At 36.6% G+C, this 20,947-nt stretch overlaps 1 protein-coding gene across 13 annotated transcripts in view; it reads left to right on the top strand.

The window, feature by feature from the left end:
• Positions 1-20,947, top strand: part of LOC131691455 (calmodulin-binding transcription activator 1) — a 595,917-nt gene that overhangs the window by 551,100 nt on the left and 23,870 nt on the right. For 11 of the 13 annotated variants that reach the window (XM_058977868.1, XM_058977867.1, XM_058977863.1 and 8 more), the window contains 4 exons: positions 10,450-10,585; positions 10,658-10,874; positions 10,926-11,218; positions 12,041-12,994. In XM_058977868.1, the coding sequence (XP_058833851.1) occupies positions 10,450-10,585; positions 10,658-10,874; positions 10,926-11,218; positions 12,041-12,994 (1,600 nt within the window). The remainder of the gene's footprint in view (positions 1-10,449; positions 10,586-10,657; positions 10,875-10,925; positions 11,219-12,040; positions 12,995-20,947) is intronic. The other 2 variants (XM_058977869.1, XM_058977864.1) reach the window with 1 other exon arrangement.

Here is a 20,947-nt window from a genome sequence, read left to right as displayed (position 1 = left end):
GGAAGTGACTTGGCTAAGATGGTTAATGTCATTCCTTTGGTCCTTTGTGATGGGACAGAGGTATTTACACCTTGCCCTAGCTAAAACGCCTCGGTTAAAGCGCCTTTACTCGTCAACAGTTTTTTCGGCATTTAATTAGCAAGGGACTGGAAGGTGAAGTATATTTTTCAATATTTAGAGCCATAGTACTCAAGGGAGAGCAAGGTGTTGAAAGGAGAAAGTTTATAAAAGCGTGGAAGGATCATATATGCAAGCTTAGAGCTCACCGGCGACTTAACCCTTTGTCTGCTACCGTAGTGGTCAAGGTCTTTTGGCATTAGAAATGCGAATCACCTGAGTCTACGGCATGTCCGAACAAGCGTAAAGTAACTTGTTACTTCATGCTGTCGGAACCGACAAAAAGTTAAGTCACGGTAAACTTCCACACTAAGCATTTGCGACGTTGAAACTCATTGAATGAGCCAGTTTTGTTTGTTCCCTCACCAATTGCCTGCCTGAGTGATTTTATTTTATCGACTATTGTGACTGTCTCAGCGTGTGTGACAATATGGTCACATGTGTTGCTGATTTGCACGGTGTCGGCAGCTTTCACCCAACGCTGCAACGATGAATCCCCATCACGGTAAGTTCTATTTTTACCATTTTTTTGTTAACCATTTTTGTTAACGACCTATTGAGTTAATTTGTCAACAGTTTTTTCGGCATTTAATTAGCAAGGGACTGGAAGGTGAAGTATATTTTTCAATATTTAGAGCCATAGTACTCAAGGGAGAGCAAGGTGTTGAAAGGAGAAAGTTTAGAAAAGCGTGGAAGGATCATATATGCAAGCTTAGAGCACCTTCCAGTCCCTTGCTAATTAAATGCCGAAAAAACTGTTGACAAATTAACTCAATAGGTCGTTAACAAAAATGGTTAACAAAAAAATGGTAAAAATACGCCTTTACTCGCTCTCATTATTGACCAGAACCAATTGAGATTGCAAAACGTTCATTGGAACAGCATGTTTGGGAGTAACATGATGAGCCACATCGTACAATCTATACTGATTCCTGCATGCTACTCAATACTGACGCCGACAACGTCCGAAAGCACATCTTCTGGGAAAGAAAGAAATGTTAGTCCGATATATGTCGCTGCTAGAGACCAAGGATATGATATGATTGGGCAAATAATAAACTTTAACTCCAGATAGCCGGCTATGCGGAGCATTAATTATGTTTTATTAAAACTGTGTCGTTCACTTTTCTATTGGGCGACCAATTTTTCGTGGTGCGCCGTGTTGATGGTAATTTTACCCGGAGATTGTTTGAATACAAATCGGAATCATATACAACAGGTATTTGAGTACGTCTTAATTTTTTATTGTGTCAGGTACTACTTTTATAAAGAGTGAGAATTACACATGTATAATGATTTCGTAGTAAGAAGGACTTCTATATTATTAAGCTGTAAATCAAATTAATAACTTACATCAAATTACTTCAGTATATTTATTGCATAATTAAACAATGATAATTTTTTTCAAATTCAATAAAATAATTAAATTAAATTGTTTCAAACTAACGAATTCGATTAAAAGAATAGCATGAATAAATCAAATAAAATAAAAGATTAAATTAAAAAGTTAAATAAATAAACAAAATAAATAAAATGAATAAAAAGTATAATTGAAATAAAATAAATCAAATAAATGATATAAATAAAATAATCGAACATCAATAATGAATAAAATCAATAAAATGAAGTAAATAGACAAAATAAGTAGAACTGGTAAAATGAATAAAGCCAAGAAAAAGCAACAAAACAAAATGAATTCAATGATTTAATTGAAAACCCAAGCGATACCATATTGAAAAAAGACATCTAATGCTGATTTCGTTTCTAGAACCAAGCCGCTCTAGGTTCGCTCTGAGCTGTCACTTTTGTATGCATTTGGTAAATATTAGAGCGAACCCAGAGCGACTCTGATCCAAAACCGAAATCAGCATAAGCCGACTCTGTGCGGAAAATGTCAACTGAATCAAAATTTCTCAAACAGGCCACCCAAACTAGAAGACATCACAATTTCGGTAGAATATTCAATTTTTCGGTAACATTCATATTGACATTCAAAGCTTTTAGCCCGTTCCTTTAAAAAATCTCTACAATAGATCGATTTTAACGAACTAAACAGAAATGGAGTCTTTCTGATCCGGAATGTTGCCTTAAACCAACCGTCCACAACAAAATGAAACAAAAGATGTCCTGGACTTCCTTTTTAACTGACAAAAACACATATGTTATTTTCAGTACCAAACAACAAGTCGTCGAGAAAAAGTTGCGGATCTCCAACAACGGGTTGAAGGCATGAATAACCTGTGCTGCCGCTACACCCTATGGACTCGTTTTCGTTGCATCATCAAACGATAATGACTGGAAGCGCGACAAGCAAGCAAGCAACACTTATTCACCCACAATACATATTTATACAATAATATTCACATTTAATGCAGGCCACAATTTATGGAAGAAAGTATTTTTGAAATTCATTGACAATTTAAATGTTCACTACTGATGATGCTCGATTTTTTCACAGCCTCTGAATACTTTTTTCGCAAAATTAATGAATTTTGCAATATTAAATAAAACGAAATAAAATGTCCTTTCGGTGTACAAGCTCACGGAATGTCATACAGATTTTGTTGCTTAACTATTGTCGTAAATTGGCCCAATGATGGTGCCTGAAAAGTAAAACATAATCGGAACGAGCTCACCAAAAATGCAGGGTCCAACATAAACTATCTTCTATACGGCATCCGTGATGCGTGACAGCCACTTTTTTCTTCGACGGTTCTGACAGCTGACCAAGTGCCACTGGTACGGTGATAAGATACTTCGTCCGGGCAACTTCCGCAAAAGAACCACCGGTGCTGACAAATTTGCTGGATCCGACTGGAGCTCATGTGGTTCGGCTTCGGTTGTGTATAGATGATGATGTAGATGGTAGGACGTTTTCATAATGCTGCTGTAGCTGCTTTGGGGGAGGTTTCCGGCGGAATGCCATCCGCATCACCTGGTTTATCGGTAGTCCAGGGTTAGCCCCAGAATTCCAGACACGGAACCACATTGATGGGTAGGAAATCCATTGTATATTCCACTTGCCACACAACTACAATTATATATATTTTCTTGTCTTGAAAAATCTTGGAGGAGCTGTTGGAAAAAAACCAGATTGAAAAAAGACATCTGATCACACCCGCCTACTCAGTTCGACTTTCGCAAACTTTTTTACGGACTTGTTTCTTGAAAAAAGAGTTAGTTATTTCGAATTTAGTTCGTAAAAAACCAACTTAATCCACCTAGAAGTGAAACGAGATATTTCTTACACATATCACTGTTGGATCATTCATAGTCTGCAGAACTCATGCCTACACAACAGTTTCTAGTCCTGCACGAATAAAACCTCGAATAAACTGGATAAATTATGGAAAAAAAACAAACGCAATAAAAAATAAAGCGAAGTTGAAAAAAAAATCGTAAAATGATTAGAATGATTGATGTAAAATAAATTAATAATAGTTCATCAAACAGAAAATTAGACAATATTTAAAAATAGTTATAAAATTATTAGGATAAATTAAATTGAATCAAACTAACAAATTGAATAAAATAAATAAGTGGAGTATCTGATCATGATATAAATAAAATTATAGAAATGAACAAAATAAATCAAATGAATCAAATGAATCAAATGAATCAAATGAATCAAATGAATCAAATGAATCAAATGAATCAAATGAATCAAATGAATCAAATGAATCAAATGAATCAAATAAATCAAATGAATCAAATGAATCAAATGAATCAAATGAATCAAATGAATCAAATGAATCAAATGAATCAAATGAATCAAATGAATCAAATGAATCGAATGAATCAAATGAACCAAATGAACCAAATGAATCAAATGAATCAAATGAATCAAATGAATCAAATGAATCAAATGAATCATTTGAATCATTTGAACCAAATGAATCAAATGAATCAAATGAATCAAATGAATCAAATGAATCAAATGAATCAAATGAATCAAATGAATCAAATGAATCAAATGAATCAAATGAATCAAATGAATCAAATGAATCAAATGAATCAAATGAATCATTTGAATCATTTGAACCAAATGAATCAAATGAATCAAATGAATCAAATGAATCAAATGAATCAAATGAATCAAATGAATCAAATGAATCAAATGAATCAAATGAATCAAATGAATCAAATGAATCAAATGAATAAAATAAAAATATAAAAAAATAAATGAAATTCATAGAATGAATGAATAAACCAAACGAATCAAATAAACAAAAGGAATAGAATTGATAAAGTGAGCAAAATGAAGAAAATGTGCAGAACGAAATGGATTGATTAAAATAAAAAATTAAGCGAGTTAACAAATTATAAATTAATAGAAATAAAAGAAATTGTGTCAAATAAATAAACTGGATAAGAAAATATAACTGAAAAAATAGTCAGATTATTAAAACAAAGACACTGAATGAAATGTATGAGCAAGTAAAAACAAATAGCATGCATAGAATGAAAACAGTGAATAAAATAAATTATAAGAACAATATGAATAAAATTCACAAAAACAATAAACTGATTAAAGCAAATCCAATGAATAAAAACCAATAAAATAGATAAAATGAACCCAAATTAACAAAATGAATAAAAAGAATCCTGAATGAAATCAATAATTAAAATGCAATAATCACATACTGAAATTAAGGTTAATATTTAAAATTAATAAAATAAACAAGACGAATGAAATAAATCCATGCAATGAAGAATCTGAAAAAAGTTATTTTTTGACTATTTAGAATAAAATTAAACACAATTTTTGAATAATGTAAATGAATAAACAGGATTTTACCAATTCGTATCAGAAAGTTATGATTTGTTTTTGAAAATCCCATTATCAGATAAATGGCTAATTAATATACAACAGATTTTCTAGATTTTCCATTCTTTTTTGTTTTCAATTTTTCGTTTTCGTTCTTCTTTTCGTGACGGCGTCGTTTGAGATTATCTGGTGTTTCTACTTTACCCTATGGATATGAATCAATGAGTCCTATACAAACCAATACTATGAAAAAGAAATGGTTCAAACTACCAGGATAGCAAAAATGTAGTCAGATCAATTATCTGTCCAATGCAGAAGGGACCTTACATAAATTACGTAACGCTCAAAATTGATTCCCTCTTCCCCCAATGTAACAAATCGTCACAAATTCTCTGTACCCCATCTCCTATTAAGTAATACATTCTTTAAAAAAAAAACTTTTTTTCAGTGAAAACATGTTACGTAACGTTCTAGCTTATTCCCCCTCTTCCATATGTCACAATTTGTCGTACCCTCTCCCGATAAAAGCGTTACGTAGTTTATGAATGGTTCCTAAACTCTGATTGTAATCCTCGCTAATTTGCTTGTAAAATACGCAGAACTCAAACGAAACGTTCACTGAAGTATCCAACGCCTCTCTGCTAATTGTGAATTGTACACAGTAGGGTAAGGTGGGGCAAATCCGACCTAGTAAATAGTTTTGGCTGTAAAATGCTCATTTTACATCGGATCAAGTCGTTTTATATACCAAATTAAAGGACTCCTGGGCAACTTTCTATATATAACTTTTTATTTTGATCATCGGAATGTCTTGAGATACAAACGTTTTACAAAAATGTTCCTTTTTTGCTGTTTTCAAAAATGGTGGGGTAAACCCGACCCCCTATGTTTTTTGTTGATTTAGTGCAGATATTAGTCAAATTTTATGGTTTTTCAATGATAAATCAATGAATGTTGTGTTTTTGAATTGTAAAGTGAAGAAAATGGAGCTCAATAACAATCTTGGAATGCTAAAATCACAAGCAGTAGCACATAATGATATTCCCATTTGCATCGGAGCAATTGCTCGACGAATACTATAATCATCGCGTTTTTGTGTCTTTCGTTTGTAAATGTGAACAATTTTGCATAACAATAATAAATAATAACAATAAAAATATATTTCAATTTGATAAATAAAAATTTTCTTAGCAAAAAAGTGGTCGGATTTACCCCAATATTTAGAGGTCGGATTTGCCCCACCGCGTCATTTTTCGTTACGAAGCAATTAAAAAATATATGAAAAAGGTTGAACTAAAATTATCTATGCACTTTTAAGGACTTAAATCAAAGAATTTAGATACACATACATTTATTATGCAATCACTTTAACAATCAGAAATATCCTGTAGTCAATGATGCACAAAAGTCAAATCAAAAGTTGTAAAAACACGCTTTTTGTCGTATGAGCATCTCAATGTAGACTAATAAAATGCTGTTATACCACCATTATGATTATTTTCGATGCTCTACACGACAACATTGATATTAGTTCGCGTAGTGCTTCTGATTTTTGGTAACAGAGGGGGGTCGGGTTTACCCAACGGTCGGATTTGCCCCACCTTACCCTATAGAGCAAAAATGGACAACGATAAGTTAGAAGAAACATTGTATGTACTTGCATCCCCCATCGAGAGTGTGGTTTCTGGAGTGGGTTTTTCCGGATCTAATTCGTTGATATTTTTGGGCTTTGATCCGTTATTCTTCATAATAGCCAATATAAGGAATATGTATTTTCAATAATATTATCACAAAGAAGGCGTTCTTACTTTCCAATGACGTATTTGCGCATGTTTCATTCAAAATTCAATAGAGATAGAAAGAGTTTAAGGTGTTATATACAAAGTTGGAACTCAAAAAATCGAAAAAAAAAAAATTATTGAATATTCTGAAAGTACATACTTTTGAAAATATCTGCGAAATTTCATCCAAATCGGAGCACGAGATTTCGAACTACAGCCGTTCCAAGCGCGCTGGTTCTTCCGCGTGTGAAGTTAACACAAAACTTTAAACGCAATTATCTCGGAACTAAGTTGTTTGACAAGTACCGTTGCAGTGAACGTGATATCGCAAAACCTATTCATCCGATTTTCAAGTTTTTTTTTGAATTGCTTGTATTTACATTCTCGTGTACTTTAACGGTTCCGGTTTCATCCAAAAAAAATTGTTTTGGTGCCATGAATTTTTGTTTAAAATTTTGAACACCACAAAACTCAATTTTTTGGTTAACATGTTTTTTTGCAGGAAAATTTTTTTTATTGGAAAACTGATCCGTTCAAGTACACCACAATACATTTTGCTTCAATAATCTTTTTACTTTTTTGATTTCAGTTGAGCGGTTCGGCTTGGAGGGCGTTCTCCGCAAACTTCTGCCAAAAAAAACTCGCTACGGGGGATGGGTCATAACTCCGCCAACCTTCAATATTTTTTTAAATTCAGCTTGTTTTTTCGAACTTCGATAGCATTACCATTGTCTTTTGCTTTTTCAAAAAAAAAAAAAAAATGCATGAAGCGCTTTAAAAAATCGCGAACTTAGCTCACTTTTTCGCCACAACTTTGTATATTACCCCTTAAATAACGCACGTGGAATGTCTCTTCAAAATTTTTATCTTCAAGCTTCCATATTACCCAGTTAAATTAAAGACTTTTCTAAGATAGCCATGAATTTCCTTAATTATATTGTATATAAAAGCTCTGAATACAACTGAATTAAATTGGAGTTGATGTAGTTTATCCCTAGTTCAACGTTTCGGAGGGATACACCTTTCATCTTGAGAGTGTGAACATTTGGAAATAGTTTTCTAATACTACAAACGTTTTGCAAATTTTCTCAGGACTAGAAAAATTTTATTTACCAAGTAGGATTTAATATTGAACTTGTTTTCACGAGATGCACTCTTCTGCATTAAAATGCAAAAAAACTATTTACAGGGTAAATGGTTAGTGCAGTGACCTTATGTTTATAGATATATTAGGCGATATATTTATTTCTTTACACCCTTATTATAAATAACTAGTAATTTTTGCGCCATGCCCTGTAGGCTATAAATCTTGCAAAAGAAGCCAAATTTTCGCTAGAATTTTGGGATTCAAAAATACAGTTGCTGTCGATGATGCTACGAGTATAATTACAGGAGAAATCTATTACCTCACCACTAAGTGGATTACTTGTAGATCTGTATATTAATATACTTTCCAACATCTACCTCACGGTTGAACGCAACGCCTAATCCAAGGGAAAAATACATGCATTGTAGTAAAAAATTCACCATGAAATCAACTCACACATTATTTTGCCTTTGAAGAAAACGTACATATTAATTTTTGAGAAAATGGTTCATTCATTTTCGAGTAAATTCATAAAATGTGTTCGGAATTGAATTACCTGAATCACGTAGATGTGTTTTCATATCCGATATTAAAAATCGCCTCTAAAACATCAGTAAAGCAATACTATGTATGTAACGGTCTCATTTTTAGTCAGTGGAAATTAATAAGCGCGGAATAAAAATACAAAATGTTTAATATCCCCGCCGCTCGTAAACGGATTTTGACAATCTATAGCTTGTTGAAAAGGTATTTTTACACGCTTTCTATTTCTATTTCTATTTCTGCGTGACGTGATTGCTTTGTCCAATGTTATTTGCATAAATTTGCATGTTTCGTTATGACAAAATCACTCATATCACAGAAAATATAGAAAGTAAACAACATATCGAAAATCAAAAGTAATAGTGTTAAATTGTCACGTTCGGCCTTTCGTTTAAAACTAGTTTCATTAAAATAGGTTCAGCCATTTCTGAGATAGTTTCATGACATTATTGTACATACACACATACACACACGCATATATACAGACATTGTCTCAATTTGTTGAGCTGAGTCGATTGGTATATGAGACTCGGCCCTCCAGGCCTAGGCAAAGAATTTCAAAGTTTGAGCGATTCCTATGCATTTCTTTTGTAAGAAATGTAAAACTATGTTATCTCACCGTTTGACGACTAAAATCGACAAAAGAAGGTTTTGTGGTTTATAAACTAGTATTCGAGTGAATATGTATCAAAATTTAAAAAAAATAAAATAAAAATGACGATTCCAATATGGCCGATTTAAATGTGACAATTTCCACCAACATGTTTAGTTTTTCACCGTTTGCTGTGGTTGTTTGATAACTCACGTTTAGTCTGCGATGCCTTTACAGATCAAGCCGTGAAATACGTTCTCGAGACCTATACACTGTACTCTTCTACCTGAGGAGCGCGTCTTGAGCTGAGAGCGTTCCATGGCGGCCAATATAACACAATATAGTAGACATTAATACATTTCAAAAAATGCAATGAAAAAATCTAATTATTGCAAATTCTGAATGAGAACCTTTCCCTAAAACATTTTGTCTTATACTACATATACGTACTCAATTCTTGCTAACATGAAAAGACAATAGGCTCTCATGACTAGATTTGCAAACCGTTTAGCTTTTATTGAACATCTGCATATGCTATTATCTGTTCTTATTTATGATTGTAGCAATCAACAGCGGGCTATTGATGTATCTTGGTCTAGTTTCAGGTCCTAGGTCTTAAACACGAACATCCACCTTACCATCTTCCATATTCCATTGCATTCTACCTCGTGTTGTCTGCTGTTCTTCCCAAGTGCATTTCTGCCTGTGCTAATTTTCTAAACATTGCCAAAACACAGTTGTTTACGTGGTGTTACTGTGTGTAGTTCACTTCCTCGAGATTGAGTGACATTTTGACTTTTACCCATTGTTCCACTTCTCAGACTATTGCTCTAACACACGTTTTTTTGTTTCTGAGGGTTGTCTCATCTCACTGCGCAGCCGGTGGCAACGATACGATATTATTTGTGTGTATACGTGCAAAGCGTGGTAGGGAAAATTGCCTGCTCGCCTTTCTATAGCGGAGCTTATTTTAACTTCTGTTCTGTATGAGTTGAGAAGAAGTTCTCACTACAGATATTTTATACACAGACTAGCGAGGTGTCAAAAATTGCAGCCAAATGAGCATGATGGTTTTGAGAGGGGAAGTACAAAAGGAAGCCCATGTAAAGCTTATGAGAGCTTCCGTGATGCCAGTTTACATTCATGGTTGCCAGTTTTGCTGTTTTTCTCTCCGCAAGTCTGTTATATAAAGTGTCTGTAGTTCTCACCAATTTGTTCAAACATTTTTTTAGCGTATTTACGTGTGTCAGATGTTTATTAAGAGTCGCCGAGAGACATGTTTTTTTTCTAAAAAAATGTGGGATCAGCGATCAGACAATGACTTAATCCGGGAAGCCTCATCAGAATCTTTTCATTTTTGAAAAATTCTGGAAAAATGTTTAAAATTAAATGAAAAGTTTAGATAACAATAAATTTATGTTCAATTTTTAAAATATAACAGAATGCCAAATACCTAATCTTCCCACGAAATACTTTGCGTTTTTTCTTCAAAAATATATAAACCCAATTTGGTACATAACTGCATCCATCTGATGGAACTCCTCTAAATTTTTGCTTTCAGGCCAAAAAGCGGTTCAATGTTGCTGTACTCAAGGAAAAAGGTTCGCTACCGGCGTGATGGATATTGTTGGAAGAAACGAAAAGATGGAAAAACAACCCGCGAAGACCACATGAAACTGAAGGTGCAAGGCACCGAGGTGAGTCCATATATTTAATTCAATCTCTATCGTGAGTAATACCGGATATTAACCGAATTCCGATCTTTTCAGTGTATTTACGGCTGCTACGTCCACTCGGCCATTCTGCCCACTTTCCATCGGCGTTGCTACTGGTTACTCCAGAATCCGGACATCGTGTTGGTGCACTACCTTAACGTCCCCTACCCAGATGACAACAAAATGGCGGTCATAACGCCGAACTTGGCTCTGTGGGGTGACAAGAAGGAGTGGACCAAGGAGGAACTGGTCAGCCAGCTGAAGCCTATGTGTAAGTTGATCTGCCTGCGAGTGAGTTAATACGCTTTCACTGATGGTGCAGTTTTTCCGGCAGTTTTCAGCGAGGACGAACCGGATGCGACCAATGAGATCGAAATCTCGACAGCCGAAACGGTCGAGGCAATCGTCAGTCAGCTAATGGAGAAACAACGGATGGCTCGACAGTCGGCCCTGGTGAAGCAGCTGGAATGCGGCTGTCCGGATGCTAACTGTGTCGATGGGAAGAGTTGCTCGCATCCGATGAGGCGAATCAGCGCAGCGAAAAGTGACTTGGGCAAACGGAACGATGGTGGTCATCTGGGCGGAACAGCACCGAACGTGCTGATTGGGTCGCGGGTGAGTTACGAGACGTTGGATTATGCATTATATCGCTCCACACCCATATCGGCATTTTGATGTGACTAATTACTGACTAATTACTGTAACACTTTTAATCTTTTTGTGGGCTCGAAGATACTCGATCTAGAAAGTTAAAATTGTTGATATGTCTGGATTAAGGCCCAAACAGAATTCTGCGTCACGGATGCAGCATCAGGTCCCAATTGTCTGAACAATGCTCCATCGTTCGAAATAAAAAGCATACAATGCATGGGAACATTTCTTAAGCTGAACTTTGACGATCCCTTAGTGAAGCAGCATTTTGTCTAGGTCTTACTGTCGGCAAATTTGTTCCTATAATGAAAACTTCAAGCCGAGATAATGGATTCTCAACGTTTACATCCTCATCGCGCCTTCTGGATTAAACAAGCTTTTTTAAAAAAAGTTCTTTAATAATTTCGTAACAAAACCGGTAGTTTTATTTGTTTATTGTAAGTCAAAAATGATTCAAATTACAAGGGACTCCTATACCTTTATAGGAAGTTTAGTATAAAATAAAAATAAATGAAGCATAAAAAATTTGATCTCATTATGCTTTCCTTATATGCTTTGGGATTATCAGAAGACACATCACAACATCAAGTTTAGTTTTCAATTTGATATCCGTTCTTTCCGGGATTGCATATAAAATTACACCATTCATTCCAATGCGACTTACATATATAATTCATTATTTATCATCAATCCTGCTCAATTTAGCACCTTCGCCTTACATAAGATAAATCTACCCTTCCTAATGCTAACCGCACAATCTCAATTAACTTTCCTGACTTTTCCCAGATGTATCCTCGTTGGATCGACAGCAGGCGTGCCCGAGAGCAACAGCAACAGCAGCAGCAGCAACAACAACAACAACAGCAACTACAACAGTCCCACAGCCGTATCCTGGACGGCACCCGGTCTGTCACACCGAAGGACACACCAATACATTTTCAAGTCATTCCTACCTCTCAGCAACCAAACCACTCCAACAATCCAAATTCAATTAGAGCAATTGCCGGCAATCATCATCATCATTCGAACTCTTCGACGGTAGTGGTCAGCAGTAGTAGTAATTTAACTCTCACCCAGCATCTCAACTCTTTGAACAGTAGCAGCAGCAATAACAGTAATTCACAATTAACAAGTGTCAGTAGTCATATTACAAACGGACTGTCCAATGCCCATTTGGCCGCTGTAGCCCAGCATCACCAACAGCAACAGCAACAGCAGCAGCAGCATCGAAGTCATATGATCATCACTAGCAATAATTCGTCCTCGTCCTCGCCGGCTACGGTACCGAGCAATTCGGCCATTAGTGGAGGCTCCAACAATCAATTAACCGCGACCGTTTCTAACAACGGCGGTGGCAGTCGTAGCGGTACTGACCCTAGCATAAATCTCACGGCCAATGGCGAGAGCCATATATCAATGCTGGGCGGTCACCACCACCATCAGCAGCAGCAGCAGCAGCAATCGTCAGGATCAACGGCGACCAACCAGCGAACGACGGCAGCGACCACCAATAGCGCGACGGAGAACGTCAATCAGCGGACATCATCGCAGCAAGATGCGACCGGCAATGGATTGATGGGCAACGGCAGCAACAATAATAACAGCAATAACGGCGGTGGTCGTCATCATAATCACATTACGGTTAATAACGGTGCGGTCGGCAGTGCGTCAATGGTCAACGGGTCGAACGGGGGTGGAGGCGGCGGCGGAACCCCGTCGCTGGTATTGAGTCTGTCACAGGTGAGCGAATTCGGGGTTGTGCAGAAAAATGTATCACTAATACGCCTACAGATTTTGATAAACCATTTGAATCGAGATATGACATTTAGTAATTTTCACGGGTTATAAGAGCTGGGAAAGCTTGGATCGAAAAGCTGGTCAAACGTATTAAAACATCTTTGCATGCGAAGATTCGTACGGCGATGGATAAAAACTAGTGCAAAGAGGAGTGTGGGGCACTTTTCTTATGAAATCCTGTTGTAAATCTGTTTGTATTTACAGAGCCGTAGCATGGTCTTCTGGCGCCCTTAGCGGAGTCTCAGTTGTGCGCCCCTTGGGTGTTTACTTTGGTTATTTTCAGTTCGACCTTCAATTAATAATTTGTGTACATAAAAATGACCTTACTACTTCCAACTTAATTCATGTTTGACTGTCGTTCATTTCATGTAAACTCCTGCCACAATTTTTTTACTGTTTATTTATGAAATCAGTTGACACTAGGTGTTTGAAGGCGACGAAGGGAGATGAATAGATGATTCAGACGACTGTGTATTTGGGCACCAAAAGCATGTGTGGTGATCATCGAATTTAATATCCAGACTCAACAGCATTGGAACCTCGACAGAATGTCTCTTTGCAAAAGTTTAACTCAATTGGACACGATTAAGGGGTTGTGCAAAACGGCCAAAGTGCAAAAATGTTTGGCCATGAAAAAACACAAAAGGAACCATTTAAAAAATGAATTCGAATTTTTTATGCTAAATGGCTTAGGATGTAATGAAACGTTGAGATCTATTGCTATCCTGAATTTGTTTTAAAGATAGCCTTTATGGAATGTCTTAAAAATGCATGAAATAACGTCCCATAAAATTGTTTTGACAAAGTTGCCTCTCTGGTAGTTTGAATTTTTGATTGAGATTTTCATATAAAATAAAATCGAAACAATTGTTTTTTTTTCTAGAATTGACACCAGATTTTGACATTTGATTGATTTTTAAAATATTTGGCATACAAAAAAAACTGCATTTCCAAACTCAAGTTCCATCCTAATTCAGGAATTTTCCTTGCACCATAGATATTTTTTTCAACGTTAGGGGAGACCGGGGCTAGTTGGCGGTATTTTCAGTTTTCATTTTTTACCGCTTTAAAGTAGGTAGATCTTGCAAAATAGAACACGTGGCATCAAAGGACAGACTGTTGGCAACATCTCTAAATTTTATTAAAATGATTGATACATCGTCTCCAGCTTCCCCGGCCCCGGGGAAAGTTGGCGGTATGTATGGATACACCAAGAAATAAGCAATCAAATGGAAATGCAAGTACTTCAGAGGTTCTTTTGGTACGTTCTGAATGTCTTTTCAAGAAAACTGTTTATTAACCGACATTTCATATTATAATGCAGTCTCAATACTCCGGCATTTTGACTTTGACGCGTACTTCATATTCCGAAGCGAATTTTCAAAATTCTTCAGGCGATTGACCGAAGTAAATGTCCTCTGCATTGACGAGATGCACAAGAAAAATATTTTCTTCCAGAATAGAATAGATATTCCAGAAAAAAAAATTTTTGATGATTATTTTTGCACTGTAAATAGTAAGGGAATGTAGTCTAGGTTGGGACGGGTTTGTTTAGAGGCTGATATCCAGTTTCCATGACAATATTGTTTTGGCTTGTAGTACACTATTTTGTAGATATATTATGTGGCTTAATGTCTGCGAATGGAAGATGTTTACTTGAAATTATAAACAAGACTCAGGATCAATTTTCTACATGACGGCAAAATGGCCAAAAAAGTGTCGTATAGGTTGGGACACTTCAAACAATTTAAATAATTAAAGGCAATTTAAACTTTAATGCATTATATTTTTTTTTTGGTTAATGTTTATTTATTAATTGGTATTTTAGAATAAGAATAAGTAACTGAAATACTTATTTACTTCCATTTGAAGAGTTAATCTGTCTCACAGTTTTTACATGTAAAACTTGTACGCAATCTTGTACGCATGCGTAATTGTATGGTGTCCCAACCTATACGACACGCTTGTCCCAACCAATTTTTCGAAGAAAAAAAAATCCAATGAAGCAAACGCAAAACCCTGATCGGTAATAACATTTTAGTTACTTCTTAACACTGTAAAATTATTTACGTTGAAATTTCGATTAAAAAGATTCCATTTAAGATGGCGCAAAAATCAGCACACCAAAAGATTTTTCGCTTGTTTTTTGACACTGCTTAGTGGAGCTGTGACAATAATGAACTATAACTTTAACTTGGTATAAAAAGTGAGCTACGATCGAGTCTAGTGTGTGCTAAAAATAATAGATGGCAACACTGCATAGGAACGAGAATATCGAGCTGTCCCAACCTATACAGCGTCCCAACCTATACGTCAATCCCTTACCGCCAACTTACCCTGCGTGCATGACCGCCAACTTACCCCAACCGCATATTTTATAAAAAAAACTATTTAAAAATAACTTTTGTTTGTGGATAGGTGTAATATTTATACGGATACTGAAACCTCTTTCCAAGTACTATCGAAAATTATAGCCATTCGGGAAATAAATTGAAAATCAACCTAAATAACACAAAGTGTTGAAAATTTAAAAAAATTTCTTTATATGGTCGAAAACACAATATCGCCCACAACTTCTACAAAACAAAATGTTTTGTAACAAAAACACATTGGAAAATGGTACACAACGAGAGGTATATGTCTAATAGAAACGGAGAAAAGGGAATTCCGCCAAATTACCCCAACCGCCAACTAGCCCGGGCTCCCCTACACCAAATCTAGACGCTTAATGACATTGTTTTCCGATTGCGTTCAATTTTTGCATGGGGACTTTTTTCGAAGTACCAATACTTTTTAGGCGCGTCCGATTTGAAATTTCAGGAAGACCATAAATATTGGCACTCTACCGTATATCAAGTATACTGAGGAGGCAATTTAGGAACTTTGAATTGATTCGTGGATTGTTGATTACGATTTGAATTACCAGTCCAAGGATAGTCACGGCTTTCTGGTTATATTTTAGACTGCATCCACTTATCTTTTTGCACAAGCAAAATGAAACAAATATGCTTATATGATCAATTACTGATTAAGTTTTTCATATATTATACGTTCCAGTTTCTAATAAAATAGGTTACATCCAGTCATATATCGTGTGCAGATAGATGACCACTTTATTCCTTTACTATCAAATTCAGACTTGTGTTTCAAATTATATCCCTTGATTTTTGTCCCTTCCTTACTATTATTCAGTTTTAACTTTACGTTTGGCTCTAGGTCCGTGCATAAATAAACTCGCCTGAATTGACCCAAATGATCCTAAAATGGATGTTGAACAAAATATGTCGCCAGACTCCGAGCTTCCGTTTAAAAAACAAACGCATTGAACTGGGTTCGTCCGTATGCGATCTTCTTTCGGATCAAAGACAGTTCGCGCAGTATTCTGATATTACACAAGACGCGGAAATATTCAGCTGTCAGATACCTCGAAAGTTCACCTAGATAAGTTCGGAATTGTGGTACTTTGTCTAAAGCAAACAAATGACGTTACTGGCGACTTTCACGAAGAACTAACGCGTTTACATTCCTGCTCATAAAGTTGCGATCGACGCTATAGTTATCGATTCGAACGTGGATCTACTGAAGGAAGGGAATGTCTGTTTCAATGACCTGTTGCTCCAGTGAGCGAAGATTTTGATTGACAATCGCACTAGACGTGTCAAAATGGGGTGTCCTTTCAAACTAGTGTCGGGGGACCTTTTGCGAGACTGCTTTGCGTCCTTTTCGACAAGGATCGTCTGCATGGTCGGTTGTTTGTGCCGCGCGTCATACATGCAGAATTACACTAATTACAAGCAAATGGTTCTTTGTAAGAAATTTTTTTCTCACTTTTGAAAGGTTGCTAAAGCAAAAAAAAGCTCTGCCACAAATCCGAATCAAACAGCACCTGGTCTTAGAAAATTCAGCAGAAGCAAAGTGTTTTTAAAGCTTCCAGGAACACCAAAAATCTCATGTGACATTTCAACCAGAGATTCAACGTGGCCCAGGATTGGTTGGACCTAGGTTGGAAACAAGCAATTTTGTAATATTGCGAAGCTCCTCCCGGCATCGAGGAGCAAATTTTCAGGATACGGCATGGGTTTATCTTTTCGATGATAATTGATATCACTTACTGTACGATCTTTGCTACAACTTTATAAAGGCGGCCTGCTTTACTGCCCGTGATCACCTTTCCATTTCCCTTGTTTCTATGAAACTGAAAAAAACGAACGGAAAAAATTTGCAATAATGTTCGCTATTTTGTTGAAATTTGAAGTCTGTCTTGTTCGTTGTTTATTCTGGAGTAATAGGACCGTAGTCTCCTGGCGTGTTTGGTATAGAGTCTCTGTTAAGCGCATTTTTGCTGTCTGCTTTGGCTTTCTTTTTTAGTTCTACTTTCAAACAATAATTTTTTGTGTGCCCGGGAATAATACACCTATCCTTACTTATTTTATGACTTAACCTCACTTATTTTATAAAGCAGATCAAGATTTTAGCGCCCCCCTAAGGTTGGCGCCCTTGGCCAAGCTCAGTGTATCTGCCTTAAAATTTGGCAGTAAATTTTTGTAAGAGCGCCCGTAAGTGGAAAGACTAGAGTAACAAAGAGACGCCATGTTTCGTTTGGAATTCCAATTTAACTGTTACTGTCATTCCAAACGAACATGAGAATTTTCAAACACAAATGTTCAGTATTATTACTGAAGAGTTTTCCAATGCATTAAAATTACTAAATATTTAAATGATATAATTTAGATCCTCAAACCAAAATTTTAAAAATACCGCCGTTGTAAGAAACGCTGGAGGGAGAATGGATTGGTTTGATGCGAAAAGGAAAAAAAAATCGTATGACGTTAAGAAATACTAAATTTAAATTTGAAATGAAAATCCATTAGTCCAAATCATCAAACTAAGCAAACGATTCTTCTTTGTTACTAGAAAATAGACAACATATGTACATATGTAAAGGACATCAACTATGTCTCTCTTTTTTGTGGATCTGCTGGTCTTGCTGCTGCAAAATTTCGCCAAAAATTTCATTACATCCGTAACTATATGGCTTGTCGAGAAATCCACAATACCAGAAGTCGCAGCTGGTTTGTTTTTTTTTGGCTTTTTCTGTGAAGCTTGAACATTGCCAGTGTTACTTGTATAGGGTGACCACTAGAGTGACAAGAAAAAAATTACCCCTATGGTCCCCCCCCCCCCTGAGACGATTTCTAGTCCCATCAGGAGTACTTGCTTCAAATTTGAAGCAAATCGGACAAGTCTAGTAGCTGAAGTTTGTATGGGATTTTTAAACAATTGACATGAAGAAATTTGCATTTGCATTGCTAGGTGGCACTGTATGAATCTTATTATCACCGTAAGTGAAAATAAGAAAGCTAATTTAATTGTCTTCAATTTTGTCGAAGACTTCTAGTCAATCTGGCTTTGTTAAAAGAAGCTATTAAATTTTTAACGAAGTGATGTCTGAGTCAGTTTTTCATGGGGTCTAGCAGAGCATGATATATGATTCATACACTGCCACCTAGCAATGAAGATGAGTTCAGGGTTTTCTACATGTAAATTGTCGACAAATCCCATACAAACTTCAGGCCGTTGGTCCAGACTTGTCCAATTTGCTTCAAGTTTCGTGCAAGTACACCTGGTGGGACTAGGCCGATTGAGTTTTCAAATATTCATTATTTTTCTGGGCAGTCTAGTGGCCCAATTAGGCTAGTAAAAAACCGAGCCAGTTGAAAAAAGGAGAAGTAAGCAATTTAATAAAACAACAGGTTTTTTGTAGTCATAAAAATATCTGGGGGCGGAGCTCAACCATACAGTCTTTCATGAGAATTTGAGCACTTATTCGGATTTACACACTCGCGGTTCTGGCAACACTACATTCATCGAAGGTTTCAAACCGTTATTGAAAAAATCCGCAAGAATTAATTAAGTAGATGAAGCGAAACATTCTGAGATCGTCTGCGAAAGAATGGCGAGGAGTTTTCAGAACTAAATACACGTCATTGAAGTAAATCAAAAACAACAATGGTCTCAATTATCTTCCCTGGCCCATTTCCGACGTAAAAGTAAATATTGGTGCCTGGCGATCTCCAATGTCAACCAATCTCTCGATCTGTGAACCAGGATCGAAGCAACTGCAAAAAATACCACGCCATGCCAAATTTCTCTATTTTATCTATTGTTATATCGCACTCTATCAAAAGCGTCAAATATGTCCCGGTTATGTAGGATGTTAAACATTGTCATGTGTTAGTCGCTGTGCAATGTCCAGAAGTGTAGCTAAACTAGTCGGAATTCTGCTTGGCTTCAGTCGAAATACCACTCCCAAGCAGAGTACGGGAAACAAAACCTAATCTCGAATCTTCACAATCGATTCTCGAAGTCTGATGTATTATTTGAACCGGTTTCTAGCGGAAACCTGCCAGCATCCTGAGCCGCTGTTCGGATGGATTTTACTGGGATCGGACTGAACAATTGTGAGATTCGAGATTAGGCTTTGTTTCTCGTACTCTGCTTGAGAGTGGTTTTACATTGCAGTTAACCAATAAAACCAACCAGAAAATGAGCCGGAATTTAGGCTGGCTTCTGTCAGAATCTCGACTCCATTGACACAATATTTTAGCTTTTATCTATATCCTCGTCAAGTGAAAGTGAAATGCCGTCCCTACACTGTTAAAAATGCGCTAAAGTCCAGTAACAGCGCTCTGACGACCATAGTTGGTTCTTCTGAAGAGTAATCACAGGAGAGAGTTATTACATAGAGCTCGAATGCGGGTTTGAAGATCCAGGCGTCCGATGATTGTAGAGCAATCAACTCAAGCAGACACCAAGTCTGAGACGAACAGGGCTCGAGAGCAGTCACTTCGGATGTCTAGATTGTTGAGCTGTATTAATTGACGGCTGCTGAAATCTGTTTCGCCAAAAAAGTGATTCTAGACAGATCGCTATTCAGAAGATGAACCCAGCTGGCTTGATACATCCTTCATGAAGTATAAAGTATGTGGTTTGTAAGTTAGTGCCGAATCTACGATCATTTCGAGATCCTTGATGGGAGAGTGACTTGGACTACACGAGCGGAACATATATTAGTTAAACTGGATCGGATTACGTCCCCGCGCGAACATGAACACGTCTACTTTAATGACGTTAATATCGAATTACAAGGACGCCGTCTTTCTTTTGCCGACAACATGAAGATTTTTTAACGAATGCGGGATACAACCGTTGTCAAGTTTCTTCAGAGCGAACTGGACAGCTTTAGCACACAATGTGATCTAAACAGAAATGTTTTAAGGTTGGACAGAAAATGCGCAAAATTCGCAAACGAAAAAAGCAGTTTTTTTCCACAACGTATGTCAGATCTTCATAAAATTCAATCAGCGTATGTAGAATGTTGTTACAGTACTGCTGATTGATTTTTATGAAGATCTGACATACGGTGTGGAAAAAAACTGCTTTTTTCGTTTGCAAATTTTACATTTCTGTTTAGATCACATTGTGTGCTAAAGCTGTCCAGTTCGCTCTGAAGAAACTTGACAACGGTTGTATCCCGCATTCGTTAAAAAATCTTCATGTTGTCGGCAAAAGAAAGACGGCGTCCTTGTAATTCGATATTAACGTCATTAAAGTAGAAGAGAAATTTTACTGGGATGAGATGGCTTCCTTGTGGGATGTCGGATGTAGCAAGGAATGATGCAGATAGACAGTCCCAAATCTGATTTGGAGTTATCTTCCATTGAGTTAGGAACGAAACCAAAGCAGATGTTGTCCATGAATGCTGAGTTTGTCCAGTTTCGCTATTGTGATATCATGGTTGTTACGGCGCCGGTGGTTGAGTAGTAAGCGTGACCGCCACTCATTCCAGTTAGCTTGGGTTCAATTCCAGCCGAGGTCGTTGAGATTTTTCTGAGG

The sequence above is a fragment of the Topomyia yanbarensis genome, chromosome 3 (assembly GCF_030247195.1).
Source record: "Topomyia yanbarensis strain Yona2022 chromosome 3, ASM3024719v1, whole genome shotgun sequence".
NCBI lineage: Eukaryota > Metazoa > Arthropoda > Insecta > Diptera > Culicidae > Topomyia > Topomyia yanbarensis.
This window is presented reverse-complemented; position numbering and strand designations above follow the sequence as displayed.